Source organism: Pygocentrus nattereri, chromosome 4 (genome assembly GCF_015220715.1).
Source record: "Pygocentrus nattereri isolate fPygNat1 chromosome 4, fPygNat1.pri, whole genome shotgun sequence".
Taxonomy (NCBI): Eukaryota; Metazoa; Chordata; class Actinopteri; order Characiformes; family Serrasalmidae; genus Pygocentrus; species Pygocentrus nattereri.
Window position 1 is genome coordinate 47736046 of NC_051214.1, and position 15927 is coordinate 47751972.

The 15927-nt window shown below is 40.9% G+C and overlaps 1 protein-coding gene across 6 annotated transcripts in view; it reads left to right on the forward strand.

Annotated features, from left to right (window-relative positions):
• The window catches only part of LOC108426288 (disks large-associated protein 2), a 202519-nt gene that overhangs the window by 125022 nt on the left and 61570 nt on the right, over positions 1-15927 (forward strand). For 5 of the 6 annotated variants that reach the window (XM_017695650.2, XM_037538098.1, XM_017695651.2 and 2 more), the window contains 3 exons: positions 5425-5639; positions 12348-12504; positions 13369-13588. In XM_017695650.2, the coding sequence (XP_017551139.1) occupies positions 5425-5639; positions 12348-12504; positions 13369-13588 (592 nt within the window). Of the gene's footprint in view, positions 1-5424; positions 5640-12347; positions 12505-13295; positions 13589-15927 lie in introns of all 6 variants that reach the window. The other variant, XM_037538097.1, reaches the window with a different exon arrangement.

Below are 15927 nucleotides of genomic sequence, written 5' to 3' on the forward strand. Positions count from 1 at the left end.
AGGGGTTCGGAAGAGAGGAGTTGGGTACCTGCGGAGGGTTGGATGTTGGATCCGGCTTTGTTGGAGGAGTTCTATCGGAGTCATCCATCACGTCCCCGTGGTCGTCCTCATGAGCAGTCTTCCAGCCCTCCCAGTGATTGTCGGTGAGGCCATCCCAAGTCCCAGTCCCTAGGTGCTTCCCAAGGTTGCAGGCATTCCAGTGGATCTGTCCAGGGTCGTGGCAGCTCGGGTGGTCCTCCTGCTTGGGTGCCTGTCTGGGGGCTGGTCATCGTGGTCGTCCTCGTTTGCAAGTTGTCTCTGACTCTTTGGGGGGGGACTACTGTCATGCTTCCGGGTTACTGCTGTCATGCTTCCGGGTTACTGCTGTCATGCTTCCAGGTTCTCCTCCCTTGCCTAGCATGCTCCAGGACTCCATTTCCCATAATTCCAGTTCCAATGATGTCATCTCTTCCTCCAATCACAGCACAACTGCCTTGTTCTCAGTCACCTGAAATCTAATTCGATTCACCTGTGTTTGTCTCAGACTTTAAGCAGTCCTTGGTTTGTTTGCCTCATTGTGAGGTGTTGCCATTTCACTGGACAACTAAATGTTATTTCTTTGAACCTTTTGACTTTTTTTGGATTTTGCTCTTTTGGATTTGCATTTCTGCTCTGTTTGCTATGTTTCGTCTGTTCTGGTTTTTGGATTTTGATATTGGATTTTCCCTGAGATTGTGTTTCAGTCTGAAACCTCTCTCCTTAAACAGACTTTTGTTTTTAAGATTCGCGAGCGTCCTCTTGTGATTGCTCAGCGTTACAGATTCATAGCATTTTAAGGAGCTGTTAATATACCATATAGTTAAGTGCCATGCAGAGCAACATTCATAAGTTATTAATAAGTAATTCATGATTTACAATTAAACATCTACAATTATTTGCCCTACCTTTGCTGCAAGACCGAATGACTGTGCAGCGGAGTCAGTAAACGCCGCAAGTATCAGTAAGGTCAATGTTCAGAACAGGCACTTAAACATGCTGTGCAAACTCAAACCAGAAACTACAAACCCTTCAGAGCACGGAACTCCAAAATACAGATGCGTTTGCTAAAATCTTCAATTCTTTTCTAAAACAAAAAATAAAGACACACCCCATCGTTTGGCCATTATTTAAGGGGTATTGCCTTCACTTTTTTCCTTTTCTTCTTAGACTGAAATTGTTTGAAATTCTCTGAAAAACAAAACAAAAATATGAAAAATATGGGACTCAGGTCCATATTCGATATTTGATGCCTTATTTGTCTGTAGAGGCTAGAATTTCTAAACTTTCATAGCTAGCAAACTATTTAGGAAGTACAGCACCATTTGAGATTCAGCCTTGGTTTTGACAATAGCCTAGTTAAAATAACATAAGCTGCCAGTCCCTCAATTTGAACAAAAAATGGGTTCTTACTTCATCAGTATAAAGTATCTCACTTTCTTTTGTTCATTTAGGTGCCTTGCCACTCAGGCATGTTTCACCTTTGCTTTAACTTCTTTTTAATTAATTGTTGTTTAATAAACATTTGGTGCTTTGCATCTCACTTTACTATGGGGACAGTAAATTACTCAAAAGTTTGCTAGAACTAAATCTTAATATGGTTTTAGGACTTATTACATGAAGCATTTTTAATGGACCATAATTCTTTTCCCCTGTAGCTGCTGGATAGTCACATGAATGTGTGTAAATTACTTTGCATTGCAGATCCACATAACATGTGGACTTTTATTTTTGGAAATCTCTCAGTAAAATGACACATTAGTCCATAATAATATGTAATGTCACGTAAAACATGCTTTATGAATGTTGATTTAAACGGAACACATTATAAAGCGTTTATGTAAGATGTTATGAATGATTGTAGATGCCCTTCCGGTAAAGTGAGGTTAATAACTTGCAGATCTCAAATATAAATTTGTATATAAATCAATATATGTAGTGTTTTTATGTAAGGTATATGTGGCAATATCGCCAAGGCAGCATTCAGCTTTAAACTTTTATTACCTTTAAATCTGTAGAATCTGATTAGGAGTTCTTCTGTTGAACTTTGGTCTGCAGCCCCATTCATCATTTCCGAGTCACATAAATTACCTACATTTTGTTTGTTTCAAAACAGTTTGGACACAAATTGAAGTCTCTTTCTGTGCTGCTGTATGGAGTGAGATTGGCTGCAGGTGAAGCCAAAAAGGCAGTGAGATTTTCACAGGATGGTGTGTGAGCTCCAGCCTTCACCAGTCTGACTCAGCTCCTCTGCAGCTAATTGGTTCCCATTGTACTTGCAAATAAAAGAGACGCTGGTGAGCCGAGGCCCAGCCTGGAGAGCTCCTGGGATTCAGGCTTCCAGGCTGAAGCTGGCTGACGTAACAAATGTGGGTTTAAAATATTGCTTGAATCTGAACATCTGTTTGATGGAAATTACATCTGCCGATATGGATTTGATTCTAATATCATTTGCAACATATGGCACTGGGACTTACCCTTGTATCACTATAGGCAAGGGACAAAACACAGGCAGGTGGGTACAATTGAGGCAAATCCTTAATCAACAAAACCAAGGGTCAGAAACAAGGCTTAAGCTCACAACTGCTCAGTAGTGTAAGCTAGACTTAGAGGCAGGACACAGGGTATCAGGGTGTAACCGGAACCGGCGAGAGCCAGTGCAGAATGGGGGAGAGTGTGTGTACTGGCTCTCCCCAGAGATCACTGTGCATCCCTAAAAATAAATTCCACTTGGTTTGACATTGTGTTTCCTAAAACAATGAACATAACACATTTTTAAGCATGACACAACACGTCTATTTTTTTTTGAGCGACTGTGCAAAAGTTTTAGGCACCTGGGAACGTTACAATTAAAAAGCTATTTATCTGAATGATGAGTGTTTGTTTGCTCAGAGAAACACAAATATTAGAATAAATATTAATTTAGACAGTAAGTAATGATTTTATGTCTGGCAATGTGTTTGTTGAACCGTTTTCAAACCCCTCTTTATGGCAGGCCTGTATTATATGCAGTTATTATCCAGGACCCGGAGAGGTTAATCAAGCGTACTGGTAATGGCATCCTAAGACCTTTGTTTTTCATTAATAGCTAGAATGCATTGTTCTGTAATAATAATAATAATATACACCAGCCTTGCTTACAGTGTGAACACATCTTTCCAAACTGTAAACATAACATTTTTGTTGTGGTCAGTTCCACCTCTGCAGTGCCCCTCTGGTTCAACTCTGCTATAGATGCAGGTGATGTTACATTTTACATTTATGGCATTTGGCTGATGCTCTTATTCAGAGCGACTTACAATTTGATCATTTTACACAGGGAGGCCAAGGCGGAGTTAGGAGTCTTGCCCAAGGACTCTTATTGGTATAGTGTAGGGTGTTTACCCAGCTGGGGATTGAACCCCAGTCTACAGTGTACTCTTTGTACGATGGCATGTTACAGTATGCAAATGAGTCAACCAATGTTACCACCCCCTGATGATGCGCTACTCGTGACACACTCATAAATATGAAAGCGAGACCAGGAGATATAGTTTGTAATGAAATGTTGTGATTAGTGCATTTATTGATGATGTTCAACATATAAGAAGGTAACATAAAGGACCGATTAAGTGAGGATTCTTGCAAGTGTCCATAAAGCTGGTGGTGTTGCATCTGATACATGTTTCCCTTTACAATTTAAACCCTCGGGCATGCGACTCACTGAACAGCAATCAGCACTGGAACTGCGGAAAGCCAAAAGGTTGAGGAAAGGTTAACGTTAAATGGCCATTGTTGCTGACTGTGACAGCCTTTTATCCATGCGGCCTTTCTTAAACTTTTTTTCTTACTTTTATCAAATATGGACCTGCTGAACAGATCATTTGAAGCCAGCTGTCCCTGTTTTAGGGAATGTTCTGCTATTCCTACGCCTCTCCCGCTCGCTGTTAATCATTTTCTGGCACTACATTAACTCTTTAGGAGCTCACACTGGTGATGCTCAAGACACAGTGTCTGATCAGAAACACCTTCCTGTCCAAGATCGGGGTGGTAGTGGAGAAAAATCTTTTAAGACTCATAAGACCTCTCAGTTGTAACTTGTAAGACCTCTCAGTTGTAACTTGTAAGACCTCTCAGTTGTAACTTGTAACTTGTAAGACCTCTCAGTTGTAACTTGTAAGACCTCTCGGTTGTAACTTGTAACTTGTAAGACCTCTCAGTTGCAACTTGTAACTTGTAAGACCTCTCAGTTGTAACTTGTAACTTGTAAGACCTCTCAGTTGTAACTTGTAACTTGTAAGACCTCTCAGTTGTAACTTGTAAGACCTCTCAGTTGTAACTTGTAACTTGTAAGACCTCTCACTTGTAACTTGTAAGACCTCTCACCTGTAACTTGTAAGACCTCTCACTTGTAACTTGTAAGACCTCTCACTTGTAACTTGTAAGACCTCTCAGTTGTAACTTGTAACTTGTAAGACCTCTCAGTTGTAACTTGTAAGACCTCTCAGTTGTAACTTGTAAGACCTCTCAGTTGTAACTTGTAACTTGTAAGACCTCTCACTTGTAACTTGTAAGACCTCTCACCTGTAACTTGTAAGACCTCTCAGTTGTAACTTGTAACTTGTAAGACCTCTCAGTTGTAACTTGTAAGACCTCTCAGTTGTAAAAGTGCCATTTGTTTCTGTCACTCTTCATATTTTCTGGTAGCAGCAGCCCAGGCCACTCCAAGCCCATTTATATCAACATGCCCCTTCCATTTTTTAGCATTTTTCAAGGATGAGCCAGGAGTGGAGTTGACAGAAGTGGGGTGTAGTTACTCTTTAATAAATCGATGTGATGACTGCAGGCATCCAGGAGAAATCTGTTCCTCTTTATTTCTATGTATTATAATGATATAGAAGCAAAATGCATTTACAGCCAAGATAAGAGGTTATAAACAATGTTTTATTGGTGCCTTCACTCTTTTAAAAAAAAAGTTGGTTCTTCAAGGGTTCCTTTGTAAAGAAAGTGGTTCTATATAGAACCATGAACACTCAAAGAACCATCTGCATGATTAAAGGATTCTTTGCATCATGAAAGGGTTCAGAATGATGTAGAATATGCTTTAGATGGTTCTATATAGAACCCTTCTGAAAAGGGTTCTTTAGAGCACTAAAAAGGGTTCCACTATGGTTACAAGCCGAAGAACCCTTTTTTGGAACGATATAGAACCCTTTTTACTAAGATTGTAAGACATTTACACAGTACTGTATGTATATGTATGATCGTGTGTGTGTGTGTGTGTGTGTGTGTGTGTGTGTGTGTGTGTGTCGCTCCTCAGTACAGAAGATGTGGGTTGGAACACCATGATGTTTGATGATTGGCTGATTTTTTAATAGTTTCAGCAAAGGAACCCTGGAATGTTTAATGTTTTCTCCCATGTGGTATCAGGTTCCTCAGGACGAGTGGGGAGGTTATCCAGGGATTGATAAAGATGAGGAGATTCCGTGTCGCCGGATGCGCAGCAGCAGCTACGTGAAAGCCATGGGAGACGACGAGAGCGGCGACTCTGACACCAGCCCCAAAACATCGCCTCAAAAGTCTGTCCGGCCAGACGCCCTAGTTCTCAAACCCATCATGCAGAGGCCTCATATAGACAGCCAAAGGTAGGTCTGATATGCTCTGCTTGTTTCAGAAAGCTTCCACTTGGTCAGGGCTTTTTTCGGAGCACTGGAACTCCAGCAGACATTTTTCGGCTTATTTTTCTAGACCAATGTTTGCTTTGCGCTTTCATGCAAAAGCTGGTCAGTCGCCTCCCTGTGGTCACAGACGTATTGTATGGCTTGAATCTGTTTGTTTAACAAGTCTGTTGTGTTTTCCCTTTCTGTTGATGGACTGTCAGAGCAAACTGAGAGGCGGCATTATATTAGCAGTTCGTTTTTTCTGAACAGTTTCTTCATCCCTAAATTTAGTGATGCTAACCTATTTCGTATGAAAGTGCTTTCATTATATATATATATATCAATATATACACATAAACTTTGTGAACAAAATTATTGGGACACCTACACATTACACCCACAGGAGCTTTAAAGAAATCCCATTCTAAGTCCATAGGCATTAATATGGAGTTGGTCCCCTTTTAAAACTATAACCACTCTTCTGGAAAGCTTTCTACAAGATTCTGGAGGGTGTCTGTCATAATTTTAGCCCATTCATCCAGAAGAGCATTTGTGAGGTCAGACACTGATGTTGGATGAGAGGGCCTGGCTCGCAATGTCCATTCTAGTTCAACCTAAAGGTGTATAATGAGGTTGAAGTCAGTGCTCTGTATAGGCCAGTGAAGTTCTTTCACGCCAAACTTACCCAGCCATGCCTTTACTGACCTTGCTTTGTGCACTGGGGCTCAGTCATGTTGGAACAGACAAGGGCCTTCCGGAAAATGTTCCCACAAATTTACAAGTACAGAATTGCCCAAAACTTCTTGGTACGCTGAAGCATTAAGATTTCTATTCACTGGAGCAAAGGGGTCCTGGCCAACCCCTGAAAACAACCCTATAGCGTTATCCTTCCTCCACCAAACTTTACAGCCAGGTAAACATTCTCCTGGTAATTGACAAACCCAAACTTGTCCACCAGACTGCCAGATAGAGAAGATTCACCACTTGAAAACATGAATATGTTTTCACTGCTCCGAAGCCCAGTGGCAGCAGCTTCGCACCGCTCCATCCGATACTTGGCATTGTGCATTTTGATCTTAGACTTTGTGGCTGAGTTGTTGTTGCTCCTAGGTGCTTTCATTTCACAATAATGTCACTTACAGTTGACAGGGGCAGATCTAGCAGGACAGAAATTTCACAAACTGACTAGTAGTAGAGGTGGCATCCTATGACAGTTCCATGTTTCAAGTCACTTGAAACTCATCCGTATGGCCTATTCTACTGCCAGTGTGTGTCTATCAAGACTACCAGGTTATGTGCTTAATTTTAATTGGCTGAAATCAATAATTATGAGGTGTGTCCCAGTACTTTTGTCTGTATAGTGTACATGCTATGGGATATTAAGTATGTAAAGTATGAAATCTTTGCTGTGATCAACTATTTTCACTGACATTGACGTTATTGAACTCGTATCTGCAAATTTAAGTTTTTACCTCTACTGCATTATGCTGGACACTGCATTATGCTGGACACTGCATTATGGTGGCCCGGTGGGTAGCGCTGTCGCCTCAGGTCAGATAAACTAAGCAGGAGGGCCTGGGTTCGATTCTCCAGCTGGGTGACCGGGGTCCTCTCTGTGTGGAGTTTGCATGTTCTCCCTGTGTCTGTGTGGGGTTCCTCCAGGTTCTCCGGTTTCCTCCCACAGTCCAAAGACATGCAGTCAGGCCAATTGGACGTGCTAAATTGTCCCTGGGTGTGAGTGACTGTCTGTGTCTGTCTGTCTGCCCTGCGATGGACTGGCAACCTGTCCAGGTTGTATCCTGCCTTCCGCCCGATGACCGCTGGGATAGGCTCCAGCAACCCCCCCCCACCCCCTGCGACCCTGAGGAAGAAGCAGCATAGAAAATAGATGGATGGATGGATGGATGGATGGATGGATGCATTATACTGGAAGTTGTCTAGTGGCGTTGCTTACACTGGGGACTGCTTTGCATTTTATGGTGGGCAGGCAAAACCGTTTGTTGACAAAGCTGCTTAGTTTATCTGATTAATCCCGTTAATCCTATAGTGGTACAGAAAGCAGAAGCAGCTAATCATTCAGTCTATAAGTTTATTCCTCCTAACCATTTAATAAACAAACAATACCATTTCAGGAGCTGTTGTTCTAGAGCGCTGATCAACTTACTACAGTGTCTGGAAATTTCTGCTCTTTAGCATTCATATAATGCTTATCTATAATTAAGAAAATCACCGTAGCCTCTCACCCTGGGTGTCTGCTGGCAGGCATAAGCAGTTTGCGTATGTTTAGTCTGAGGTTACCAACATGTGACATCTCTCTCAGTAGCAGTACATTCAGTATTTGATGTAGAACTTCTAGAAAGCGCCTCATAGGCAGTTATAAAGTTTTCAGCTCCAGTGGCCAGTCTGTCAGAACTTTATCTGTATACAAGTAATTCTGGTTTGGCTATAGAAGGTGCACCAGGTGGTATAGTGTGTTTAACACCTTGGCCCTCTGAGAACTTTGATCCCCTGTCTATTCTATTCCTTGGATAAGACTCCTAAATTCGCCTACCTGTATGAAGTGGTAAATGGAATGTTTGGCATTAAATAGGTGCACCTGATCTAGTGTTAATGCCGTTGTATTCCAAAAAAAACAAGAGCTTTGCAGCATTATGCCTATGGATACCACCCACCTGCACACACACTCAGGAAAACAGGAGTTTGGAGAACATGTGAGCATATCTCACTTTGAGAACTTTCCACAGCCTCAGCTTTTTGAGCTTTGAACAGATTGGAATAGTCAAAGAGGCTTATGTGTACTGTATATTCGTTGTGGAATAGCCATCTTTATGTTCTGTGCTGATCCAGGGAGGAAGAACGCTTGTGTAGTGTTTATCCCGATAGAATAGTGGTGTTCTAGTGGAATACAGCGAGAGCTTTAAAATATCTGGAACATTTAAATTGGGCAGAAATACAGATGCCCCAGTTCGAATTCCCTTTATAGTGCAAGGAAAGTGATTTTTGATTTGTTTTCTTTAGGTGTTCAGTACAGCTTTATGATTATATCTCTTCACCACTCTTGGGATTAGTCTTACATAGGGGTATGGGTGAATGTGATTTTTCCGCAGGATGTCTGGAATGTTTATGGCAAATTCACACAGGATAAGAAATCTTGAGAGGGGAGTGGCTGCTTGATTTATATCTTGCTGTCACACCACAAAAAGTACATTATGCCTTATGTTGAGCTTCTTATAAGTCTAAAATGTTCAAACTATTCATTTAATTGTAATATAGTTGTTTCCCATATTCATCCTATCTCGCTGTCTGGAGTTAATGCAGTTTGTAATTATCATTAGCCGGGGAATTTATAGGCAATTTAGCTGCATAAAATCGGACTCTTTTTCTATGATTTTATGCTTTATCGCAAGTCATGCACTTGAGGTAGGATGGTACATATTGGCCTCATTTGGACCACAGAGAACTCAAGTAAATGCTTCTTTTACTGCCTCAGCACTCAATAATGTGACATGGCAGTTTACACAGGATTAATAGGACGTGTTTTTTTTCTACAGTGCATTTTACAGCAGTTTAAAGCCGGCAGAACCTTGACTGATATTGGAGCATGCAGTCCATAAAAAGTCATTGATCCGGATCATTAAAATCACAGAGAAACCCGAGTAATAATTATATTATCCTGCCTCCCCACCGACAACTAATTCCATCCCAGTGGTAGAATAGTGGGCCTGTTCTGCTGACTTTGATTGTCGTTCAGCTCAAAAAGACCTGAAATCCTCAAATTATTAGTTTAAATAGTTGATTCTATGGTAAGGCCTGTGTTACAATAATAACTCAGTCATGCTTCCACAGCAACAGCCGGCTTGCTGTGTTTGCTGACTAGCACCTGATGACGCCAGCGTTAAAGGCGTTGAGCAGTTCATGCGTATGAAACTTTAGTTGTATGCTAATGACTTCTTTTCTCTTAGACCTGTTACCCTAAATTGACCAAATCCAAAAAATTTACACGTATATCCACATTCAGTACCTGATGTTTCTATTAGGTTTAGAACAGAGATGTTCAACCCTGGTCCTGAAGATCTACCACCCTGCACAGTTTATCTCCAACCCTAATCTGATCTAATCTGATCTAATGTAAGCTTAACTACTGGATCCGGGTCTGTTGGATCTGATCTTGCCAGGGTGGTAGATCTCCAGGACCAGGATTAAGCTCATAGATGAAAATGACCAATTACTTGGCTGTCCAGATACTAATTTATGTCTCTAATCCAAGCTCCTATCAACAGCCCAAGGAATTTTCACCACACTGATAAAAAAGGCACAGAACATTATTTGGATCAGTTTTCTTCAAGTTCCTAATGAGCGATCACATAAAGAATAGCATGACTTTTGCGCAGTGAAATGCAAACTGGCAGGCAATTCCAAATGATAGGGAATTGGTTATTAAGGACACAGGGGGAGGAACAAGAGCCGTGAAGCTATTTTTAGGCTCAGCGCTGACAAAATCATGAAATGAAGTGGCCATTGCTTTACCCACTGTTTGAAATTTAAAATGAATTCATGCATATTGCAAGTTTTTAAAAAGAAAATGTCTCTGCTCTCTTCAACCTATAACTCTGCAGTTTCTAGTTCTGCAGTTTAGACTTCATTCCTAAAAAAGGAGCAATCTTTTGTCTGAAACTTGCACTGAAGATGAGCAGGATGGGCTTATGTAATGACTCTGTGTGCTGGGATAGGCCATCATTTCACGTTTATGGTTTATCGTTCATTAAAACTGAGTAAGTAAGAGGAAGTTGTTCATTAGTCCCTCTCACCTGAATTGTGTCATGAAGCAAGCTAGAAATATCCAATTAAGCAATTACCCATCTAATTAAGCAAAAAAGCAGAAAAAATTGTTAGGTCACAAAAAATCAAGTCAGATCAAGTCCAGTTTATGTTTTTCTTCTGGCTCAGTTTTTAAAGATAAAATAACTGTAATTTTCAGACTTCTAAATCATTTTTTGTGACACAGTTATAAGGGTGGGTGATTAGACAGTAGCACAGTTCTTGAAGACACTTTAGCAATGAGAGGTATGTATCACAGTGGTTTATTTTGAGTGGTCCTTTGCAGATTAATAAACTCCTAACAGATTATCAGTAACACATCAACAGCATCTCGGTGAAGTAGCAGTAGTGAAACATCTAAATACATTGAAGTGAATATCTTGTAGATGTTCTGTTGATACATTAAGTAGATGTATTGTTAATATGTTACTTCCACTATGCAAAATCTAACCTTACCCAAACCCAACCCTTACCCCGGCCCTAATCCTAGTCCTAACCTAAACCTCAACCCAGAACCTAACCCTAAATGTTTATATGTGTGTGTGTGTGTGTGTGTGTGTGTGTGTGTGTGTGTGTGTGTGTGTGTCATGGATCTGATGTTGACTTTTTCTTAGGACCTTTCTCAAGAACACATTTAAGATAAAAAGGAGGAAGATATTGATATGAGGCTCTATGAGTCCAAAGCTTTTTTACTCAACTTTGGCAAAAAATAAACTAATTATGGTGGAACAAGAAGAGCAATCAAAAAATATTCAAGAATATATTTATTATAATGTGTTTTTGGTATAATGTGCTGCCATCCAATCAGCTGCTTGTTACTATGCAGTTGATGCAGTTACTGTACTCTTGTTGTGGTTTGTATGTGGTCTTTTCATGATTCATGCAGTTTTTCAGTGTTTTAATGAAAAGTAAACAGTTTCTTAAACTGCATTTGTTACTGCCTGCAGCCTGTAACTATGAGGAAAATGCGCTGTAAGCTTGTGGCTCAGCTGTCTGTGCTTTTCAGCTGTGAGTTTTTTCAAATCTGAATTATCCCTCATTTCAAAAATGAATGTGTAGGATATTGTGTTGTGATAATGTGCATGTTCTGAGGCTTATTATCTGAACATGAAGGAGGAAAAATTAAAATGTGTTAATCCAGTGTCATTACTTTGCATAGTTGATTTGCATAGTTAAGAGCCAGTTGCACCAACTGAAATTTAGTTTCGAGCGTGAATTAGGTGTAAATGTTTTCCCAAACCATTCTGTGAGAGCAGGCCATCCAGACATTTAAGCCACTAGTGCATAAAGTGAGTGTAGATCAAAATAATTTCGCATCTGCAGTCGACCAGTAACACTATCTGATATAAACAGCCATGAACTTGACACAGTGAGACAGCTGAAGTTTCCCTTTTGGTGTTATATGCAGTTCAGATAAAGTAATACCTGTCAAATTAGTAACAATTCAACTATTGATGGGCATGTTGAGTAATTTTCTAATTGTGTACTCAACCAAAAAAACGATACATTTGCTCATTTTTAATAAATGTAATGTAATGAGAGGCTTCCCTTCTCTAAAGTCTCTCATAGGAGCTACAGTTAAACATTCAACTGGTGCAGCTGGCAGCTTTTTTCCTCACCCTCTTGAGCTAAACCCCACAGCTAAACCTGCCCTGGTGTACGTTAGGGATAAAGGCCAAGTTCCTGTTCATTCACCAAGTTTGGATTTAATTCCATTCAGAAAGTTAACTGAGAAACTCAAGAGCGTTGATTCATGATGTGACCTTGTAGGCAATAAAAGGTGGTTATCAGAGCTGTGATGATACATTCTGATCCGAGGTCCGAGGTGACTGCCGCATGGCTACATTAGTGTTTGTGGTTGTTCCCTTTATTTAGCCAAGGCTACCACTTGCAAACGATGAGAGATATGCGTCCACACCCCAGTGTATCCCTGGACCCATCGACCACTTACAATCCTCCCCAGTTCCGCTCCCGCAACCAGAGCTACATGCGTGCGGTCAGCAACCTCAGTCAGGCAAGCTGCGTGAGCCAGGTGAGTGTGAGCAGGTTTCTCCATACCGCACCACACACAAACAGGACAGATGTTCAGCCGCTGGTTACAGTCACACTCTCAGGCTTACTTGCTCAGAGCATGGGTCAGTCCAGTATGATGTCTCGAATGCATGCAAGACCAGATGAATTGATACACAAAATTAGCCAGTTAAGCCAAGGTCTATGTATGTGTTGTATGTAAATGGATGTTTTATTGGATGTTGCAATACTAACTGAAGATTCCTTACGTTAGAACGAGCTTAAAAAAAAAAGTATTTAATCTGTGGTAAACAGCTGAATGGATTGCAGTTGCTTGGTGAAGGGAAATTAATTTTCTATTTCATTGTTGTGTTGGATTACGTTTCTGGTTCTACACTGGCGTGTCTAATTTGTTGCTTTGGAATGGTAATTGGAGTTGGTGCTGACTAGTAGCATGATAGCATGTATGTGATTCATCGGTGTGCCACGCTGAAGGAAGGGCTCTTCATGTATGTATTATATCGTACCATTAGAGCATTATTAGTAGTGTCTGGTAAATGTAGATGTGCTACAATAGCTTCTGCTCCTTGTTGCATGCTTTTGGTATCTAACCATCTCTTTCTTCCAAGCAGGGTCTTCAAACATATTCCAGCAATTCTCTATTGTTGATGTGGAAATGGTGTTTCAGTTAGAAATGTTATCTGTTGTTCTGTTGTGTTTTTGAAAAAGATAACTGTGCTGAAATGTTGAAGGTCGGAAATTGTCAGCTGTATTTTTCTCCCTCTAACGCTCCTTCATATTTACTGTGCAAAGGGGAAGAATCAAAGTGAGAAAGAGAAAGGAAGAGGAAAAATTAAGGACTGCTATTCCTGTTTTTGTCTCTCAGGTGAGTGAGACTGAGGTCAATGGCCAGTTTGAGTCAGTTTGCGAGTCCGTTTTTAGTGAAGCAGAATCCCAGGCCATGGAGGCCTTGGACCTGCCTGGCTCTTTCCGCACTCGAAGCCACAGTTACCTGCGTGCAATTCAGGCTGGGTATTCCCAAGACGATGACTGCTTGCCTTCAATGACATCCTCCACTGTCACTTCAACTCTCAGATCCACAACAGGTAACCGTATGCCTCAACCTGCGCCCCTCCTCCTCCGAAAAAAGAGAGAGAAGGCTTAGAGCACATACCCGTCATACAGTCAACACACGCTTCGTACATACTTTGACATACCTACATATGTACAGTGGGGTACCCTTGTGCTTGAGAGATGCTGAGTTTGAATGTTCCTGGTCCTTCCTGTTGACTCCTGTCTGTTTTGTGTCTTTGTTCCTTTTGCCTCTGTGTCCCAGTGTTAAATGATGATTGCCTGCAATTGCGTTTGCACGAGTCATGCATCATCCTCTGGGCTTTGGGTTGGTGCCATCTGGTGATGATGAGAGACTAGCCTGGGAGGGGGCAGCATAGACAGACCAGTGTGGAGGTGGAAGCTTTCATAATGCCCCACACACTCCTGAACAAACAACAGAGCATGCTTTCATCAAGCAAAGCCATGCTAAGCATGTCACAACCTTGGGAACGTGAAAGTAAACTCTAGAGAGAAGGTCAGAATGAAGGAGAATAGGAGGTAGGGATCAGGGGCAAAGCAGGTGAAGATAGAGACCTTACACGGCAGAGATCAGTGTGGCTCCTTCTTTGCTCTGTGCTCACGATAAGCCTCTTAATGCAACTCTAGTGCAAAAGATCAGGCTAGTAAATGGCATAACCTGCAGCTTGCCATGACAAGATGACAAGCTCCATTTCAGTCCTCTGGTCCTGGTTGCACAAAGTAATGACAATGAAATGTAACGCAACTGAATGCTGTTAAATTCTGATTGACATTGCATATTGTGTTGCATAAATTAGCTCAGTTTGCTGTGAACTAAATGAAAGAGAAACATGTCGTGGGTGTGAGTGGGTCAGGATAAAAAATAATCATAGTTCTCTACAAAATCTCGCCAGTGACTGACATTTCCATTCCATAGCAATCATCTAATTAAATATGCATTTTGATGCAACACTATGCTGTAATAAACAAAAATAAAAACATCATATCATTTTATTTTTTCAAATGCAGCAAATAGTTCTTAATTGGGTCAAATAATCTTAATTGAATATGCATAATAAGAAGCTCAGTTTGTAAAAATTTATTATGACATTTATTATAACATTGTAATAATTGGGTATTATCACAAATTTCAAACATGTATTACAGTTGTCACATTATAATTTACATCATTTTATATTCAAGGCAGAAAAATGAAACATTGTATTTTGACACTGAAATGAAAGAAAAGGTTTTGTGCAACACATACATCAGTTCTACCACTGCATGGGTACATCTGGTTCTTTGTGCAAGCAGTGCCACTCCCTCAACACACATATGAATGGTGCATCTGTGTACACCTGGAGTATAGCTATGAACCCTATTGAAATACGCCTTGCTCTAAATATTTGATGTCAAATATTGTAAGCCATTTATGAATAGGCCAGTAGATGTTCCTGTTTTTGTTCTATTTACTCAGTCCAACTGAACTTTGTAGTGAATTCTGTATTCCTTCCTTTTGATGTGGGTTTTTGTTTCTGTTGTTCCAAATGGACTTTTATTTTGATTGGACCTTTATACACAATTGGTTTCCTTCGTCAAAAAACACCACAGCCAACCAAGTGACTGCAGGAATTGAGGATTAAGGAGAGCTCCCCAATCCCACGGTCATACCCTGCTGAAGCGCTTTCACCCTGTACGACTCTGTACCCAAAGCCTGCGAGCTCCTCGCGCTCCCTGTCTAATCATGCTTGTAGAATTGGTTTTGGTTGCTTCTATCTGTTTTGCAACACCCCAATAACAGAAGCTTTGTCCCTCTTTGAAAACAGTATATAAGTTCTAGAAGAATTGGCAGTTTTTAAGCAAGTGTTTAAGCTCAAATAATGAGTTTTTTTTCCATGTTTTGCATCTACAGTAGCAATCCCTCTGAATGTGGTCTTTGACAACAGTTCGTTGACAATGGGCCCTGAAGATCTGAAAGCGTAGCATGAATAAAGATAACGTTATCAAGCTCTGCCTTGATGTCCTATTAGTGCCTGTAGTAGTGCATTTTAGGTGCAGGCCTAATTAGTCTGAGCCAAAAAGACTGTAGAGCTCTGAAACTAGTTTGTAACTGTGAAGCGTAGCAGGCCCTTGAATGGGCCAGGTATCCTGTCATGGCTCAGAGGGGAGGAAAGCAGCACTGCAAGGAGATCCAGGGGGAAAGAGCAGCAGGAGGGACTGCAGGGGTGCCTGTCACAGGTATTATACTGTCAACACGCATACATATATCTATGTATATGTGTGTTTTTGCACTGCCTTCTCAACTGCTCAGGGACTACATTGTTTTAAGACTAGATTAGGGAAAATAATGATTGCCCCATAGCACTCTGTCCTA